General features: G+C 40.6%; 1 protein-coding gene across 5 annotated transcripts; it reads left to right on the top strand.

The window, feature by feature from the left end:
• The first annotated feature begins 3,129 nt into the window (after window positions 1-3,129).
• Window positions 3,130-17,819, top strand: ppfibp2a (PPFIA binding protein 2a). Of its 5 annotated transcripts, none has more exons than XM_061276907.1 (22): window positions 3,130-3,676; window positions 5,129-5,215; window positions 5,909-6,022; window positions 7,475-7,606; window positions 9,459-9,731; window positions 10,259-10,351; window positions 11,127-11,238; window positions 11,399-11,460; window positions 12,045-12,123; window positions 12,237-12,361; window positions 12,467-12,531; window positions 12,616-12,676; window positions 13,967-14,078; window positions 14,526-14,637; window positions 14,858-14,986; window positions 15,138-15,288; window positions 15,569-15,680; window positions 15,759-15,847; window positions 15,924-16,046; window positions 16,567-16,692; window positions 16,772-16,960; window positions 17,134-17,819. In XM_061276907.1, the coding sequence occupies exons 1-22, from the start codon at window positions 3,629-3,631 to the stop codon at window positions 17,356-17,358; spliced, it is 2,619 nt and encodes an 872-aa protein (XP_061132891.1). In that variant the 5' UTR covers window positions 3,130-3,628; the 3' UTR covers window positions 17,359-17,819. The 5 variants fall into 5 exon arrangements, with proteins under 5 accessions (XP_061132891.1, XP_061132890.1, XP_061132892.1 ...); XM_061276906.1 differs by having other exon boundaries at window positions 14,523-14,637; XM_061276908.1 differs by lacking the exon at window positions 9,459-9,731 and having other exon boundaries at window positions 3,135-3,676; window positions 14,523-14,637.
• The last annotated feature ends 508 nt before the right edge of the window (window positions 17,820-18,327 follow it).

Raw genomic sequence — 18,327 nt, 5'->3', positions numbered from 1 at the left:
GGATCACCGTCCATGATTGTATTATGCAGAATTAAATGAAGGCCATTGTTTTATACTTCAGTAATAGGCAATTTGTTTGATGTTCTCAAGGTGCTTCACATGTGAGGATGCATGCAAAAGCGACCACCACTCACACTGTTTCATTGCGATAAGTGCTAGAGGGGCCATACTCATTTTGCATATACATAGGCTTGGCATCTGTAACTGTTAAGTTGGTCTAACCACTGTGCTGTCTGAATACTTCTGGAAATCGTCTAATAAGCATATTTTGCATGTGTACTGTGAGAGATTACACGAGTGGCGTGATTACATATGTAAAGCAAATCTTGTGTAAATGCAAGAGGCTCATGTGAAGAATAGATGCTTTGGTCCCCCGGCCATATATCATCACACGGTCACCGTATGCTGCTATCCATAATTTTATTACAGTTTGAATATTATATAAGACTGATTTATGTTCCACAGAGCATTTTTCTGCAGTGCAGCCATAACCACAAAATTACATTATGGCTATTTAGTGTTTGTTTCCCCTCTGCATATGCCATCCATAAGAATGTAACAATGTATCGCAAAAAAAATAAAAAATACAATAGACAAAACAGAACTGCAGATTAACCTCCCCTAAAAAAAATTTATAAATATTTTTTTATCTCCAACAACTGAGTTATAAAAAGTTATGGTGGAAACTGTGAATCCAAGTTCCCAAGTACTTTGTATGCCATTTATGTAATAAAGTTACTCATCAACATAAATCAAGACAAACCATACAAAAACAAACAATTCTAAACTTGAAGGAAATACACGTCAAAACATTTCTAAATATGACAATTGGTTTGGATTTGGAATATGAGCAACGACAATGGGTTGAAGGTTTGGGCCGCAGAATGACAGGAGTGTTTAAAGCCAAAGTGAGAGTCAGGGTGTTATTTCAAGTGGCAAGTTAGTCAGATGCCTTGACAGCTTTCAGAACTCGGAGTAAAGTTGTCTGAGGAGAACCGCTTCCTCCAGCTTAAAGTGACCACTTAGAGCTGCTAAATGAGCATCTCTTACCTGCCACTTTCACTGACTATTGGTTGCTATAGTTTCAAATGCATGCAGCATGTTGGTTGCTGTGTTAGAGCAAATGGATGACATTATTTCAGGTAAGAATTTCTATTTCACACCTCCATTTGATTTTACTTTGAGAAGGTCACAGCTTTAAAAATTATCAGTAATTTTGCTCACAATTAATGTTCAAGCTAGAGAGATACAATAGAAAAGCTGGATCAAATTTTTGTAATTACTTTTAAAGAAAAATTCTATGTTGAGGTTAATTGAAAAATATTGTATTTGTTGCCACTTTAATACAAAGTAAATAGATTGTTCAATCAATAGTTCTCTAATACCAATTGCAGTATTATTTTTAGAATTGTAAAATCTTTGATCCCGCTCTCACTTGTATTGATCTCATTAGATTGTAGGGATGTACCTAATATTGTGACTGGACATGTCCATGAACATGCACTGTCTGTCCCTTTACTCTACTTTCTCAAAGAGGTGATAGATTTTTGGGATTATAAAATGTTATTTTAAATTATCTCCTAGCAGAGGGTCAGAAGGCACACTTCTAATAATATAAGGCAGCAGCCCAGCCATTTGCAAACTGCGGAGACCCTAACATGCCTAATAACAGGTTATCACTGAAGATACAAAGGCCCGTCCGTGATAGCAAGTCTCATCTCCTTTTCTGTGTGTGATTTAATTTAAGGATCAGAGCAGTGAAACCACTTTTTGCTCAGACGTTGTTATTATAGCGACACACAAATTAAACCTGTAATTTGAGGGTGCATGAGGTGGAAACGAACTCCACTGCACACCATTTATTTTCCAGATAGTTAAAGCCACGCTCTTGTACAATATTGCGCCGAACAGGCAATCTCAGGAACTGCTCTTAACACAGACACTTAAATATGCACGGGTGTACAAAACATGCTTACTCTTGGTATAAAACCATGAAAATGATTTTGTTATTAGTGTTATTATTGTAGATGTCATATAGAACTACAATACAGTACATTGGATCATATTGGGAGTTTTTTTTTTTTGTAACTTGAATATTGTAACCACCTCTCAGCGTGATGCAATGCAGTTGTACACACATATATTAGTATTGCATGAACACAGATTTTGCTGAAGAAATCAAGCCCCGGACATGATGGAAATGGTGTAAAAACACGTGGACGGCACATTTTCACATCAATTACAGTATTCTAGAGTATAAATTCAAAATCTAATCACCCTTTTCAAAACAGCTCTAAGTATGATGCAGTGCAGTTCTTCTCTAATGTAAGCTACAACTGCAATAATGAACAGAGTCAACCTTTATTTCAGCACTGGTCCAAATTGAGCATTTGAAAAGACTTATTGAAAAAAACACCTATTAGTTTGAGCCTAATGAAGTGTCGCGTGTGTATAATGCTCTACTTAAAAACTCGGAATTGATGCAGGAAAAAAGGTCAAATTACACTTCTGTCCCAAACCCCCAATGTTCCTTTACTTAAGATAAAATGCTCTAAAGTTACCTGATGTCATTAGACACTCAGACCTTTAGCCTGTACCACACATAAAATCCTTTTTAAAGTTTCTTGAGATGACCGACATTTTGGGGGCACTGCAGGAGGTCGAAGGAAGCAATGAAGAACATTGTAGTAGCACAGACTGTACTAACTTGACTACATAGAGACAAAGTGAGTTCACACACACACGCATGCACTTCAATCATCAAGTACAGAAGCAAATCTATCAAATAAAATCATGAACACCGCAAACAAATGTAGTTCTGTCTCATATTTTGTTTCCCATCTTCAACATCTGGACCGGCATGTCCTGGGGGAGTTAGGTGAATGATGGCCCTAATGAGAACCAGAGTTCCTGTTCAAATACAAGCGAGCCCATTTTCTCCCTTCATCTTTATACCTGAATTTTCTTTCCTTAATTTCCTGCAGTAATTGCTGTGTCTCCAAAAGTGGCCTCACTTGCCAGTTATAGCCATATTTTCTGCTTTGAACTTCTATGAACTCTACACTTGCAAAACTTTCTCCTTCCTCCTCCTCCTCTTTCTTTCTAAACTTTTGCTCGACACCACATCTGAGGAGCATGTGCTGCAGAGAACTCCCCCCCTTGAGCCCCTTTAGTTTAAGACCAGGAGGTACGTCGGCCGGCGTGACACAGTGAAGAGCGTCAGGAAGGACTGGAGAAGATGAGAGCAGTAAAAGTGGCGTTATTGTACATAAAGAGGCAATTTGAGTTGTTTTGAGAAAGCGAGAGAAGAAAAATAACTCGGAGGAGGAGGTAGAAAAGAGGTAGGAAAAGAAAAGGGAGTTCAGCCAATTGGCATCATTTGAGTTATTCAGGCTCAGCTCAGAAATCTCTGTCCAGACTCAAAAACCGCCAAGGGCCTCTCGGTGCTGTCAGCACCGTGGATGGTCTGCAAGAGGGAGCATACAAGTCCACCAATGTGAGGATTTATCGCTGGGACTCACTTATGACGCTGGACTTTGTTTTTCTTGCTGGTTCTATGCAGCCCGCAAACGAAATTCTTAATAGTAGCCAATATTGAGAGCCAAAGCTACTACAATGGGCCTGTAGAATGGAGTATGACATTGACTTCTACAAACACTTTGCTTGGCTTAGAAAGGTGAGCTATTCTCCTCGTGCACGTCCTCGTTCTGTGCTACTCTTGCCTGCAAACTCACTTACGTGACTCCTTTGTTGTTGTGCTGTCTCTCTCTCCCCCCCCCCCCCCCCCCCCCCACACACACACAAAGATGAATCTATGTGCATGTGAGTTTAAATCGCTTCCTGACACTTTCAAGTTACCAAGTCAACACGAAACCATCATGATGTCATTAGGGAATCATTAGTCATCCGGCAACAAGTCAAGTCAAGTCAAGTCAAGTTTATTTGTATAGCCCTAAATCACAAGCAGTCTCAAAGGGCTTCACATAGACAGAAATTGACAATTATTCTCAAAGCATCCCCTGATCTTAAGCTCCCAACATCCATTGTTATAATTATAGTGAGCCGGTAGGAGGCATAGAAGACAACTTTTTTACATAAGCACTCATTTATATTCGCAATGGAAATATTTTGCTTTACTAAATAAAAATGGGACTTTCTGGAAGAAGAAAAATAATAAATAAAACAATAAAAACATAAATAAATAAATAAATATTCATTCAATCAATCAATCAAGCAATCAATCAATAAAATCCTGCATGACGTCACTCAAGTTTTCTCCGAGATGAGGTTTGAATTCAAACAAACAACTGCAGTTTTCTTAACCTTTTAGCAGCAGTTTTCTCACGCAAAGTATTTTGAATTTCCACGAATACGTTTTTTTAAAGACCATTTGTTGTAATTGTATGACTTGTAGATTTTAGGGTGATATACAGTGAGCACACCAACTGTATTGTGTAGGTGTCTCTTTAATTTTCCTGGTAAAAAGCATTAGGAATTGCGTTACTAAACGTGGTTTTAGGAGTGTATCAGACTTGAAGGTAAGGAAGGATAAAATAAAACGAGCAACCAAGATAAACATCGTGTTTGCATTTGGGAATGAAAAAGCCTTTGGCTACACAACACTGCACAAAATATCTACTAAAATGATGCACGTTAAGATCAAATACACACATTTTGTTGTAATGCCTCTCGGATAAGAGTTTGCTAAAGACCTTATTTTGGTTTCAAACAAAACTGTTGCAAACCACTTGGGATTCCTGGCAAAGGCTCAAGGCTAAACTACATAATGTTTCCACAAGTGTGGTTTTGTGAACATTTCTGAGTAAATGTAGCTCATTGGGCTGCAATCAACCATTCCTTGCCATTGATCGCTCAAAAATATCTCTAAATACACAGGAAGTCCTGAGGCTTCATCCAAGTCCCCGCTAATCAGATGGAAGAAAATATATTGAACAATTTGAATAGGATTAGAGGCAGTAAACCTCTTACAGGCGGAGGCAGTGAGCAGCTCTCTATGTACAATTTTCTGCAAGTTGCTGCAGCCTCATTTGAAGAAAACCAGATTTGACCTGTTGGGTAACTGTTCTGTTTCATCAATGCAATAACATTTGACCTGTATGTTCCGAAGGTAAACCTCCAGTCATCAAACAACAGTGAGTCTTATCAGGAGCGTTTATCACGTCTGGAAGGCGACAAAGAATCTCTCATATTGCAGGTGAGTTGACTCCATTTAGGCTTGCTACTCTTTCTAGTTTCACTTTTAGATTGCATCTTATTTAAACCGATGACCTGCTGTCATAGGAAGATTGAGTTGACTCAAAGCAGGTTAAAGGGTAGAGGTAGGCCACTGTGTCAGGCTGTAAATGTTGCATAACTGCTGCGTTTCCTTTCCAGGACTGGGAACATAGTGTGGGTTTAGCACTATTACAACACAACAGTAGAGTGATGTGCAAAGATTACAAGTTTTAGGAACAGTTGAATAAGTGCATACCTCAGACAGGTTAAGGCTAGCAAGCAAGCAGTGCACTGTTGATGTGTGGGAACAGTTTCCCTGCTTGTTTATTTAGTTCTCAGATACAACAGTCCTCTGGGAAATCAGCTCCAACTGAACGTTACAGAATGTGTTTTAGCTTGCATGATTCAAAACAACACAATTTAATAGTCACACAAGGTCGCCGTCAAGGATTCCAAACTCTGCTGCAGCCTCGTTTCAGTTTTACAATCAACTTGCTAAAAACAATTCCAACAATGTTCGGGTAACTGGACTCTTGCAAGCTTGCTTTGTCATTACATAAAATATAGACGTTGACATTCCAGCAATAATGAACATTGAATGTACACACAGTAGATGACACGCATGTCCTGTTGCAGTGTCAACAGTGTGTTTTGTTTGCTCATGCATACACAGGTGGGTGTGCTGACAGACCAGGTGGAAGCACAGGAGGTAAAAATCAGTGATCTGCAGACTTCGGTGGTAGAGCATCGGCTCAAACTCAACGCCACAGAAGAGATGCTGCAGCAGGTACGCTTGATCTCTCCTTCCACTCATTTGGTTTGACTTTTACCGCAACAGAAACTATTCTATAGACATTCTTTGACTAATGAATGATCTTCAAGATGACCCCAATGAGTCATTCATAATAAATCCCTACTGCAGATCCAGTCTCTGTTAATATATTTTTCTCCCTGAGATGACATTCCTGCTGAAAATTCCACTCTATGGAGCTACAGATTACCTTGGAAACCAAAATATTTAGGATGCCCAGACTCATTCCGAGACGGTGTCAGTCACGGAGTCTCTGCCTGGTTTATGCTGGGCTCAACTGGTCTGTCTGGGCAGGTGATTAGAGTTGTAATGGCCACACCCGTAACCTTTAACCACAACTTAGTCTGTGCATGCTCTCTCACTCTAATACAGAGAAGAGTGAAATAGAAAGGAACGCCAAGCCTGACTAATGGCTTAAGAAGGGAGGAAAAGCTGAAAAAGGTGGCGAGATGGGCGGGAGACCGGGTAGGGGTTGTACTTCTTAAAGAGAAAGAGTCTTCCACTTGCAGTTATTTGCTCTTCATTTGTAGAACTTATTTAACTCCATTAAAGAAAGCATGGAAAAGGATATATGACATGTAAAGCGTCATGAGCCTGGGAACTATTCGCGACTATGCGTGAAGCACACTTTGCTCCGCTCCAGGCAGGTGTCAAAGTATAAGGTAACTTGTGTGTCAAATTTGATTGTACCTCTCTTCTTCTCATTGCCAACCTGTGATCTTACCGAATAATACAATTCCCTGGAATGAGTGTCATTGTTGATGATAAAATGCACTGTGCAGAGCTGTGCAGTGTATCAAAGGGCAGCCAGGACCGGTTTGCCTGGGACGTGGTCATTATGAGGCTTTGGACCTGAGCCGTAAATCTCTTCTTGGTGACAAAGCTCTAATATTTTCCACATGCCCTTGAAAAGGAAAGGCGGATAGTTTCCAAAGTCAATGTTTCAAATATATTCTTGTCCACGTGGGCTTCAGATGCATATTTTTTGGCTTTAAATGATTTAACACCTGCTTGGAAAGAATAAAATTAGCACTCCATCTGCTTGCATGGTCTCAAGGTTGAGACACTCACAGCTTGGGCTTTGATTGGCAGCCGTTCAATCTGACAGCCTAATTACCAGTTTAAGTCATTTTTCTGTTATTTTTCAGAATGTTTTGCATGTGTGTGCCCCCTCCCCCTGCTTTCTCGCCACCAATCCCGCTGTGTACTTTGAGTGAGCTGCGAAATAGGCATTATAAATAGTGGTCATGCGTTGTTTATATATAGCCTCCTGAAAGCAGTGGGTTTGTCCACGGAGACTGTTATTACGGAACTTGTAGCTTGCTGTGCCTCATACCTAATGTCGCCTTTGTTAAGTGAGTGTCACATAGCACGGTGTCCATTCTGCGCTTGTATTTGCAGCATGTTTTTTTTTCTGCTCTGTGACAGGAGCTCTTGCATAGGACAACCTTGGAGAAGCAGAAGCTCAGTCTTAAGGGGGAGGTGTCCTACCTGAAGCTGAAGCTGACAGACATGGAGGAGAAACAGAGCCCAGGAGGAGAGAGGCAACATAAAGCAGAGGTAAGGCTTTTAAAATCATCCATTCATGCAAGAACATATCTATTGAAAATTATAGCTTTGTTCATGAGGATGAGAGAGATTGTAATTTTTCTTAGTTTTGGATCTTACGGAGGTCATTGGGGTTTGGGAACTTCCTAATTGTAGACAGTTTTGCAAGCGTATGCGAGACAGCTTCACTGACAAAGAACTTTAGACCCTATTTTCATTGAGCCGTATTTTCAAGGAAGAGTGAGTTTAGCTTAAATCTCCTGGGACATTTATGTTTAGAGAACCTTTGGAAATTTTAGCACAAGTCTGCCAAGAATGACAAGGCAACATACGGGAACCTGTACCGTACTGTGGACTTGAAGTCAGCTGCTGATTTTATGGAAGTCCATAAACACTCTCTGGACAGATGGGAAGGAACATTCACAAAAAGTCTGGCATGAGTTGATGCTTAGTAGCAGGAATACAAAGATCCTAAACGTTCAATTTTTGTTCTCATTTTCATTGCACATTTGCTTAAGACTGTTGTGTTGGATTACCAGTGGATGAACTTTTTGCTATGAAACTGAGAAGAAGTACAATTAGAGGCAGACAGAATGCTGTAACGTTGCTGTCAAAACATGGCCAGTCAAAGGGCCTTTGTGTCCTCAGGTGAAAAGAGTTCAGCCATAGTAGAGCTGGCATGATGGAAGGAGGAACACCTGTGAGGCTTCACAGCCCAGAAGATTTTGTTTCTATGTGTTGGCAAAGATTCACAATATCGTTATGAAGAAAGGAAGCTCTTGAGGAGGGAGAGCCCAATTTGTTCAAATGCATGTGAACAAAAGTGTGTTTGACATTAAAGTAGAAATAAATGCGTAGTTGATGATGATAGCTGAGGGCCGCACTTCTTGTCAATGCACTTTCATTGTATGAATGTTTCCTTGCAACATATGTTTGGAATCAAGAGGAGGGATGGAAAAAAAACCCTCTCTTTAAACACATACATGTGCTTTTTACTACACAAACACACCTTGAAGTCCCTCCACCTCACTCTACTTTTGAACAAGTAAGCTCTGAGTTAAATTTAGCCATGGAGGGGCTTCAGATCATCTGTCATATTCTCTACACTGGACCCCATGCGAGACTTCCTCTGTCGACAGTCCCAGCATAACTTGGGTGCTGTTTACAACCCGCTCAGGCGAATCACTGGCACCATTTCTTTAAAAACATGGAAAAACTATTCACCCCCGTGGCATTAGTAGTGCATACTATTTGTGACGAGGCTTTGAAAGCTGATACGCTGGTCGATTAATTCATTTCCACTGTTTTAAAATTGTAAAAATATATCAAGCCAAATCGGGGCGATCTTGTCATATAATAATTTACCATAGCTTAGCTCGGTGAGAAAAGAAAATAGGTACAAGCATGCTTTCCTTTGGCTTTTGGGGGCCACCTTAGAATAATGAGTGCCATTGATGGCAATGCCATTGAGGAAGAAATGTGATGACACCAGAATGGAATGTTTTGTCACATGGGCAAGTGGTACAGTTGATGTGTCACTGTCCAAGCTCTTCAGCACAAAATTCTCTAAGTCAGGTGTGTTTATGTGAAGCACCTCACCTCCCGAGCAGTACTGTACCCTGGACTGGTTGCCAGTAAATTGAAAGGTAAACACAGACAAACATTGAGAAAAATGACAGTGTATTCACAGCTTTTGACAATTTAAACAAAACAACTAAAATGGATGTTTTTCCAAAGTGGGAGGAGGCACGAGATCCATTCAAACAGCGATATGACCATAAATACAGATAAATGTCTCTCTTTCACTTTCCTCCCCTCTAAAACGCTCTTTCAATTTTTCTCTCTCCCACACTGCATCCGGCAGAGCGTTGTGAATTTCATTAGTGAGCTGCAGGAGCAGATGTGTAGATTTCAGAAGGAGATCAATAGCAAGATCCAGGAGAAAAAAGCCTCTGAGAACCCAGCTGACAACGCCTCACCAGCGCCATGCTCCGCCCACTCCTTGTCCCCCGAGGACGCCAAACCCTCATGTTACACGGCAGCAGAGCTGAAGCCCAAACTAGAGGAGGAGGCTGCAGACGGGATTGATGAGAGTAGCTCAGAAGCAGAGCAGCTGCCACAAAACGACGGCGAGAGCGTACGCACAGTCTGATGCATGACTAGTGACGTTGAGCACGGCATGCTTTGTCTCACATTGATGTGTTTATCCCTGAGTTCAGACTGAATGACACAAACACACACACACACGCACACACACCCCTAACAGCAGTAGGGGTCATAAGTCAAGAAACTCTATGGGCCTCATTCCCTAATAAATGGGTTCCTGGCATGCTTTGTAGCATTCTTGTAAAGAGTTGCAGTGGAAAAGGCTCAATGTTGCTTTTTATTTGCTTCTTTTTTTTTTTTTACGAGTGTTGCTGTGATGAAAATGAAAGATCAAAGGACCAGGGTTTTTATAGGTTGGGATTTGGTTTTCATTATAGCTTTTATTTTGTTTTGATTGGAAATGTTGTAAGTTCTAATTAGTTTTTAGAGCAGGTTTGATTGTGTTTATTTGTTTTAGTATTAGATTGAGTTTTTTTAATATGATTTAATAGTGGTGACTGGGTGCGAGTTGTGGTCGATAGCAGCTTTTGAATGAATTTGCTTTACAATTTGTTGCAGAGTTTGGTGCAGGAGCTCAAGATTCTAAAAAACAAAGTGCAACATTTGGAAGATGAGAAGTTGGAGTATGAGAAAAGACTCAAAGCAAGCAAGGTAAAATATATAATATAAAATCATATTCATCGACTTTATAGATTGAACACAAGCGATTTTCAACTGGTTTGTCGGTGCAATTGTGCTATGTAATTTTACTTTATTTATTTATATACATGCAAATCGTGTCATGTTTAAAATTATGATGCGCACAAGTTTCATTTTAGAACAATAATACATTTTCTTCACATCAATACGAAGTGTGTTGCGACTGAGTGACAATAAATAATAAAAAAAAAAAACATGGGTCTCAGTGTGACAACATTTGGGATCCGCTGGTCTAGACCATAAGTACTGTATCAGTGTCCAATTATTGCTAAATGGCCACTCAACTTTCCCCAATGCTATTGAACCAATCAGTTGGGCCAGGCAGTTAAGTGAGTCACTCATTTTATGTGCACACATTTAATTATGATTTCTCAAAAAACATTTTAAATATGGTGTAACATGAAAAAAGAGATTTAATGACTTCCCGCAATACGCAACAGCTCCATTTTACTTTAGTGCTGCATTTTTTTTCACTCTCTTTGTACAGATTTTCTTTCTCAAACCATTATTACTATTCATACCATGTGTTAAATGGCTTAAACTTAAAAATTGAATGCTCTAAATGCTTTTAACAACAGTCTTATTGAGCTCAGGCTGTTTGGTGTGTTTCATTAGTGTGTTACTGGAAGACTTGTGCGTGTGAAACGTACACAAGTAGGCACATACTAGGTTGCAGAACGTCTTTGTCTTCTGGTAAACTTAAGAATCTAAACTGTCGGTCTGTTAGGTGGAAATCAGCAGCCTTCAGCAGCTTCTCCTGGGTAAGAATGCTGAGATTGAGAGCTTGCACACTCAGCTTTTAGCCAGACCTCCACGAGCCAATGAGAGCACTGAGAGAGGTGAGCAGAACATCCACCCTTTGCTGTTATAAGGCCACCGAGCGATAAGAGCTAAATGTATTTAAATTGCCTAAAAATGTAAATAAAATCTGTATAGCTGAACCATCACCTTAAATTATGTTAAGTTTGATGATGTAAAATGTATTTCTCTTCATCATAGACCAAGAGCTGCAAAGACTTAGAAGCGACATAAAATCCTTGGAAGCTGCCAATGATGAAAAGGTAATTCTGCCTTCTATATACCTCTGTTAATCATTCAAATAAACAAAATACGATAATCTCATACAGTCTAGATCATCACCATGAAGGCATCGCGAGACACATTCTAAAAGTTAAACACAGACACCACCCTCCATCCAATTATAGAACACCATTGCTCTTGTGTTCTTCTTCGTGGGGAATCGTAGACTTTAAAGACTTGCAGGCGTGGGTCTACATGTGGCAGGGGCTGGTGAACACGCGTAGACGCCCCAAGGCCAACTCAGTCAAAGCCACACTTAAGTAGGCCTCGATCTGCCAAGCCTAATTTGGGAGAGAGCTGCAGTGAGAGAGCCACGACGAAGCCAAGCTAGGGCACCACTTCAAAAAAGGCACACACGCTGCAGCTGCTCACCACAACCGAGTCGGTCCGATGTTTGTCCCCACCCCAAATGCTCTTTTCATGTCGACCATATGTTGAAAAGGCCATTGGTGTGGCCTAGTGGTCAGGGGCAGCAGGAAGCAGCATCTGTGTGTTTTTTATGCTTAGATAAAAATCTTAATGGATTTAGTTGACCTTGAACACCCTTTCATTCCTATTTCTGTAGGACCGGCACATTGAGGAGCTCACTCTGCTCTTAAACCAGTGCAAGCAATTCAGAGATCTGACACACAACACAAGGCAAGGTAATCAAGCATCCTCCTCCTCGTTGACTATGATTTTTCTAATCAAAGACAACCATGATTGGTGATACGGAAAGCTCAATACAAAGCAAATAAATTCTACTTTGTTGTTGTAGCTCCACCTGCTGGCCATTCACTGTCCAACGGGAGGACAAATTCCAGTAGCAGTGAGGAAGAAGACCAAGGTCTGAAGATGAATGCTGATTCTAGCAGTGCAAAGTCTGAGGATCTCAAGTCTGATGTGGGTAAAAAATAAACTGCCTCGTTTTTTTTCTTGTCGGAGGAAATACTTGGAATGTGAATGTTTATGATTTTTTCTTTTTCTTTTTTTTTTTACATGATTTAGGTTTCCACAAATAGTGCCTCCTCTCATCAAACATCAATTTTGTCTCAGAAGGACAGTGATTGCAGGTATTTCAAGACGTATCACGTCAATGATAGTAAATCTATGGCATCGTTACTTTTCTGCTCATAATGTTGCTGATGTCTATTCAGGCCAGAGACACAAACATCAGCAAGTAGCATGGCGGACTTATCACCCGGTCAGACACAAAAGGTATTTCTATTGCTTTTTTACTTCTCAAGCTTTGGACAATATGCCCGCCCCATGTGCCAGGCCAGAAAATTGACAGTTTTTTTTCAGATTTTTTCTGTAAATGTCTTTCCACAGAAAATCGTGTTTTGCGTATTTTCCGATTTTTCTTCCACATATCCCCCTTCCTCTATTGCGAACAAAAAACGAATATTCATCAGTGTTTTCTTAAGAAGTTTTGGGTGTTTGTGAAAACCCCCCAAAAAAATTTCCGGGGCCCCTGAGATGTCTTTCCCCCTCCCTCTACGTTCCCCCAAAGAAAAAATCCTAGCTCCGCCAGTGCTCAAGGACCGGCTTAATCAGTCGGGTTCCATGGTTTACACCCTGGACTGGCGGCAAGGGAATAACGGCAATTTTGAGAAACAGTTTGAGTGAGAATAGAGTCCAAAACAGTAGTAATGATTCGACCCTTCCTAATTTGTCCAAGGCGGATGGGTAAATCAGGAACAGCTTAAACTATGCCCTTTTCTGTTCCAGCATGAATCTATTTCTGATCCTAAATATCCAATGCCGGATACACAAATATACTCAACTGGGCTGAGTATCTTTAAACTCAAGGAGTTGGTTTGTTCCTTTTCAATGGCTAAGTGCCTGAGTGACCCACCCAGAGTCCCCAACCATCTGCTGTTCCAATCATTTCACGATGATGTCCTCAAACAAAATATTCACGAGTGGGAGTCAGACTCTTAGTGACCCTTGACCCCCCCAAAATGTTGTCCTGGGCGGACAGAAATTCCCACAAACACACTGCAACATCTGGTTGAAAGTATTCCCATAAGAGTGGAGGCTGTGCAGCAGAGGTTTGGCGCTCATGTTTTTTATTTGTGTCATTATCACTTCCCGTAACAGTAGTGCATACTTTCATAGAACCATATCCACTCCAAACAGCGCTATTTGCAGCAGATAGGGACCGAGCCCTGCCGTATTCAGCAAATAAATGCGATTAATTGTTATAAAAGTGTTTGGAATAGTTTAACTGGACACACTGTATACCACAAACTATGATCCCAAATCAGTTTGATATAATTTCAGTACTGACAAAAAAGGTCAAGTACTTCATCTTATTTTCTTGACGCTAATTACTAGTTTCCCATTTAGCCAGGGGTTAGAAGTCATATGATAAATTAAAAAAAATATGACCGATGAATCTCACATCTGTTGCTTGTGACCGCATAGCATGTGCACATCTAACGCAATTAGATATGTCGTGTCAGTTAACCATTTGTTTGTATCTGGGGTGGGGACTTGAAACAGAGGGACACCAGGAGTCCGATGCTGCCTGTCCGTTCGTCCCCTACAGAGAGCAGCACTGAGCTCCAAAGTGAACGCTCTCCAGATGACAGTGAAGACGGAGACTCCAGCCAAAGTAAATATATTAACAATATTATATTACCAGACAGAACTTATATTCGGAGCAAGCCGCTCCCCTGTAACCAGAGGGAGTACTACTTTTGATCTTCAGTAATTGCAGGGACTTCAGACTGAGAAGAATCAAGGGATGGATGCTTTTTTTTTTTCTCCCTAAACAAACACACCCTTTCCTCTTTTTTGATGACCGCACATAGCCCAGCTCCACCCACCACTGACCATTATAACTCACCCCAATTGATATTCCTGCTTACAGAAATAAAACACACTTTAGGCTGCCCCCCCCCTCTCCAGGTTCAAGACATGAGCTTTTTAAATATAGCACAGTTACTGTAGTACAAACCTGTAGCCATTATTAGTCCTCAAATTGCAATAGTGTATACTATTACAAATTTGCATTAATCATGATTCATGCTGATATATTTTATAACATTTTTTTCAGCAGAGTTGGAGAAAGCAAAGAACAGCCCCGGGACAAACAGCCCACCAGGCCAGAGGAATGTGGGCTCGCCGGAATACATGAAGACAAACCGGAGCCTCAGGAGACTTTGGGGAAAGTGGGTGTGGCAAATGCATTATACGTACATATGGGAAAATAGTTATGCATCAAGTGATAATGATTCGAGCAGCTCAAATCAGACAGGGAAACTTTTTCAATGTGTGTCAATTAAATAGGCCAACGTGAGATTGTAATTGCATTAATTTGTTGGATCATCCAACCAAGTATGTAAAAGCAGCTCACTCCAATTTAGCATTTTATCACTCTTCACTACCTAGACTTCGAAGAACAAATTCTGGAGGCAGCAATGCAGAGGATCCAGATACTGGTCCTTTTAGAAGAGGCGGGTTCCGAGCAACAGCGGGACCGAGACTGACCCGTACCCCGGAATCTCCTGCCTCTGTACGGTAAGTGTCAGTGATAAGACCCACAAGTGAATACTTTTTGTTGTTTGAAATAAGCCCAAACATTGTCATATTTTCTTAAACGAAGTACACTACAGTACTTGTTATTTCAAATACTAATTAATGTGCCGGTTTGCTCCTTTTTCTCTGCCAGGGACATGAATCTCCCGTTCAGCCAGTGGAGCAAGGAGCAGGTGTGTGGCTGGTTGGAGGACTATGGGCTTGGCCACTACGTCAACCTCACAAGGCAGTGGGTTGAATGTGGTCAGACGCTACTTTCTGCCACGCCTCAGGATCTTGAAAAGGTTAGAACAGGAAAAAAAAAACCAGATGACTATAATAATTGCCTTAAGATGACAAAACTAAAATAAACTTGAGGTAGTTTCAACTAAAATCATGTTCTTGGTTGGGCTGATGTTACCCTTCACCAAAACAAACAAACACCACACACACACACGTGGTGGTTGACAGTACATTGTGGAGACTGCAATTATTCATATAATAAAATATACGTATATAATAATCAACATTAATAAGAATACAAACACTAAAAGCATGAGAATGATATGTTCTTTGTAACCTCAGGAGATGGGAATGAAGCACCCTTTGCACAGGAAGAAACTGCAGTTGGCATTGAAGGCATTCACCAACAAAACAACAGAGAAGTCATCGGAGTTAGATCATATCTGGGTCACCCGTAAGAGTCTTATCTAAACTCAAAACGCAACAAGTGATGTTTAGTATGTTGCCTATATGATACATCGGACTCTCATAGGATGGCTGGATGATATCGGCTTGCCTCAGTATAAAGACCAGTTCCATGAAGCTCGTGTGGACGGGCGCATGATACAATACCTCACAGTGGTAAGTCGAGGTGAACGTCCAATTCCCAATTTGTACATTTAACGTGAAGCTCACGATACCTTTTCATATTTCCTAGAATGACCTCTTGAGCCTAAAAGTGACCAGTCAACTACATCATCTCAGCATCAAATGTGCCATCCACGTCCTCCATGCTAACAAGTTTAACCCTCACTGCCTCAGACGCAGGCCTGGGGAAGACGTAAGCACGTTCAAATTGAGGATTGTGTCATTATGTCGTGTCGTCAATTTTGTATGTATAAATCTCAATTTAAAGAACGATGCAAGGTATTAAGTGATTTCTCCACGTTTCATAACTTGTGTTGCATCTTTCTCAGTGGACATGACAGCATGTGACCACAAGATGGCGACAAATACATTTCTATTATTGCTACTTCTGACTGCGGCTATGCATTTACATACTATATCAGTAAGAGCTTTGTGGTAGCCAGCATGACCTCAACTCTGTCATACTTCTGGGATGAAATGTGACATCAATTATAAAGTAGGCCCGCTAACCTCTGGCAATTCTCGAGGGTGATACCACAAACATGTTTCAACATCTGATTGAAAGATTTTCAAAAAGAATGGAGGCTGTAGGGAAGATACTATTCTTTTCACGTTTAGGTATAATTTTGCCACTTGCTTTTTAAGTTTGCTTTTCTTGCATACGATGAAAAATAAGTGCATAACCTCAAGTATCTCTTGTGATTGTCCTTCAGAAACAACCTTCCCCTTCTGAGGTAGTGCAGTGGTCAAACCACCGGGTAATGGAGTGGCTTCGAGCAGTTGACCTTGCAGAGTATGCACCTAATCTACGGGGCAGTGGTGTCCACGGTGGACTAATCGTGAGTAATTATTTTATGTCAGGCATGCAGGATCAAATTGAGTGAAATAAGCCACACTTGACAATATCCATTATTGCAGATCCTGGAGCCTCGCTTCAGCGCAGAGACTTTGGCCTTGCTCCTAAATATTCCCCCGCAGAAAACATTGCTCCGTCGCCATTTAGCCACAGCCTTCTCCACCCTGGTGGGGATTCAGGCCACGCAGGAGAAGAGAGAGTACGGCAATGCTACAGGCCATGTGCCCCTCACGACTACATCGAAAGTGAAGGTAAGGGTCAATGTAAAAAGAAACAATTAGGTAATCAAACCTATTCTGTTTTCATTATGTGTGTCTTATCATGTAATATTTTTTCATAATTGTCTTGACAGTATGACCATACTGTTTTGCAAATCAGGAATTCCATTCTATAAGAAATCGCCCCTAAAATGTGTTTATTACAGCCCAAGAAACTTGGCTTCACCCAGTTTAGTCACCTTAGGAAGAGGAAACCCGACGAGTCTGCAGACTACATCTGCCCCGTAGAGGGCGGATTGCTGACTGTGAACGGGATTTCAAGGACGCCCTCCGCAGCACTCAGGGGTATCAGCCCCAACTTGGACAGACAAGCCAAGAAGCTCGATCACGACGAGGGCAAGTTGTGGCGGACTAACACAAACAATTGCTAAGAGAATCACAGTGGTCAGCTTCACAAGAAATCCCCAAAAATGCATTGCTGGACAATCATCATGTATTTATTAATCACAAAATCTATGAATATATTATCTATGAATGTGTTAAGTGAAAACTGCATTCCTTTTATGGTTGTTCCAAATATTCCATATGCTTTAAGACCTTTTTGAAAGTCCGGATGTATAGCTTCAGATATGATGCTTTATTCATATTCTACAAATGAGTTCACGGAGCACTTTTGCATCGGACATTTGTGAACACGGGTTTTTCAAAATGACAAATACAAACACCGGCTTGTTACTACCCAAACCGTTTTGCCTTAATTCCCATATAACTGACGCTTTAAAGGCCTTACCAAAATCTTTTGAGAAGAAAAAAGTATTTACCTCAGAACTGATATTTCTCCTTGTGTACTTTCATCCATGTACTGTTGTAAATAATAAATTATTGCTCTGTTTTATTGTTTCTAATTAGTATTAGTTGTGATTGTAAATGTTGATTACAATATTAACAGTAGAAAGTCAATACTGCACAAGACTGCAGCATTGGAGCAAAATAGATTTTTATTTTTTTTTATTTTTGTTCAAGAGCCTTTTTTTTTTAATTTATTTATTGGATTTTAAAATTTCAAACTTGTTGTATTTTACCCCTGTCCATTACAGTAACGGGAAGAGAAACTAGTCCTTCAAACATTTTCAAAGAAAAACATATCTAGTAGAAGTAATAATTGAAGTAGGAGTCATAAATCATCACATCAGAATTGCAGCGGACACGCTGACATCATCTGCGTTGCTCCCCCAGCTACCTGTTTAAGAGTCCTTGTCAGTCATTGCCAAAGACAGCTATGAAGTCTCCAGGGAAGAGTCGGGGCATTTTTCTTCCTCCTTAGACTAACATTAGCGTGTATGCGTGTTTGTAAATTGACTGAGTGACATCTCATGTTGCAAAAACACGCTGACTCAAGA

The sequence above is a fragment of the Syngnathus typhle genome, linkage group LG4 (genome assembly GCF_033458585.1).
Source record: "Syngnathus typhle isolate RoL2023-S1 ecotype Sweden linkage group LG4, RoL_Styp_1.0, whole genome shotgun sequence".
Classification (NCBI taxonomy): Eukaryota; Metazoa; Chordata; class Actinopteri; order Syngnathiformes; family Syngnathidae; genus Syngnathus; species Syngnathus typhle.
This window is presented reverse-complemented; position numbering and strand designations above follow the sequence as displayed.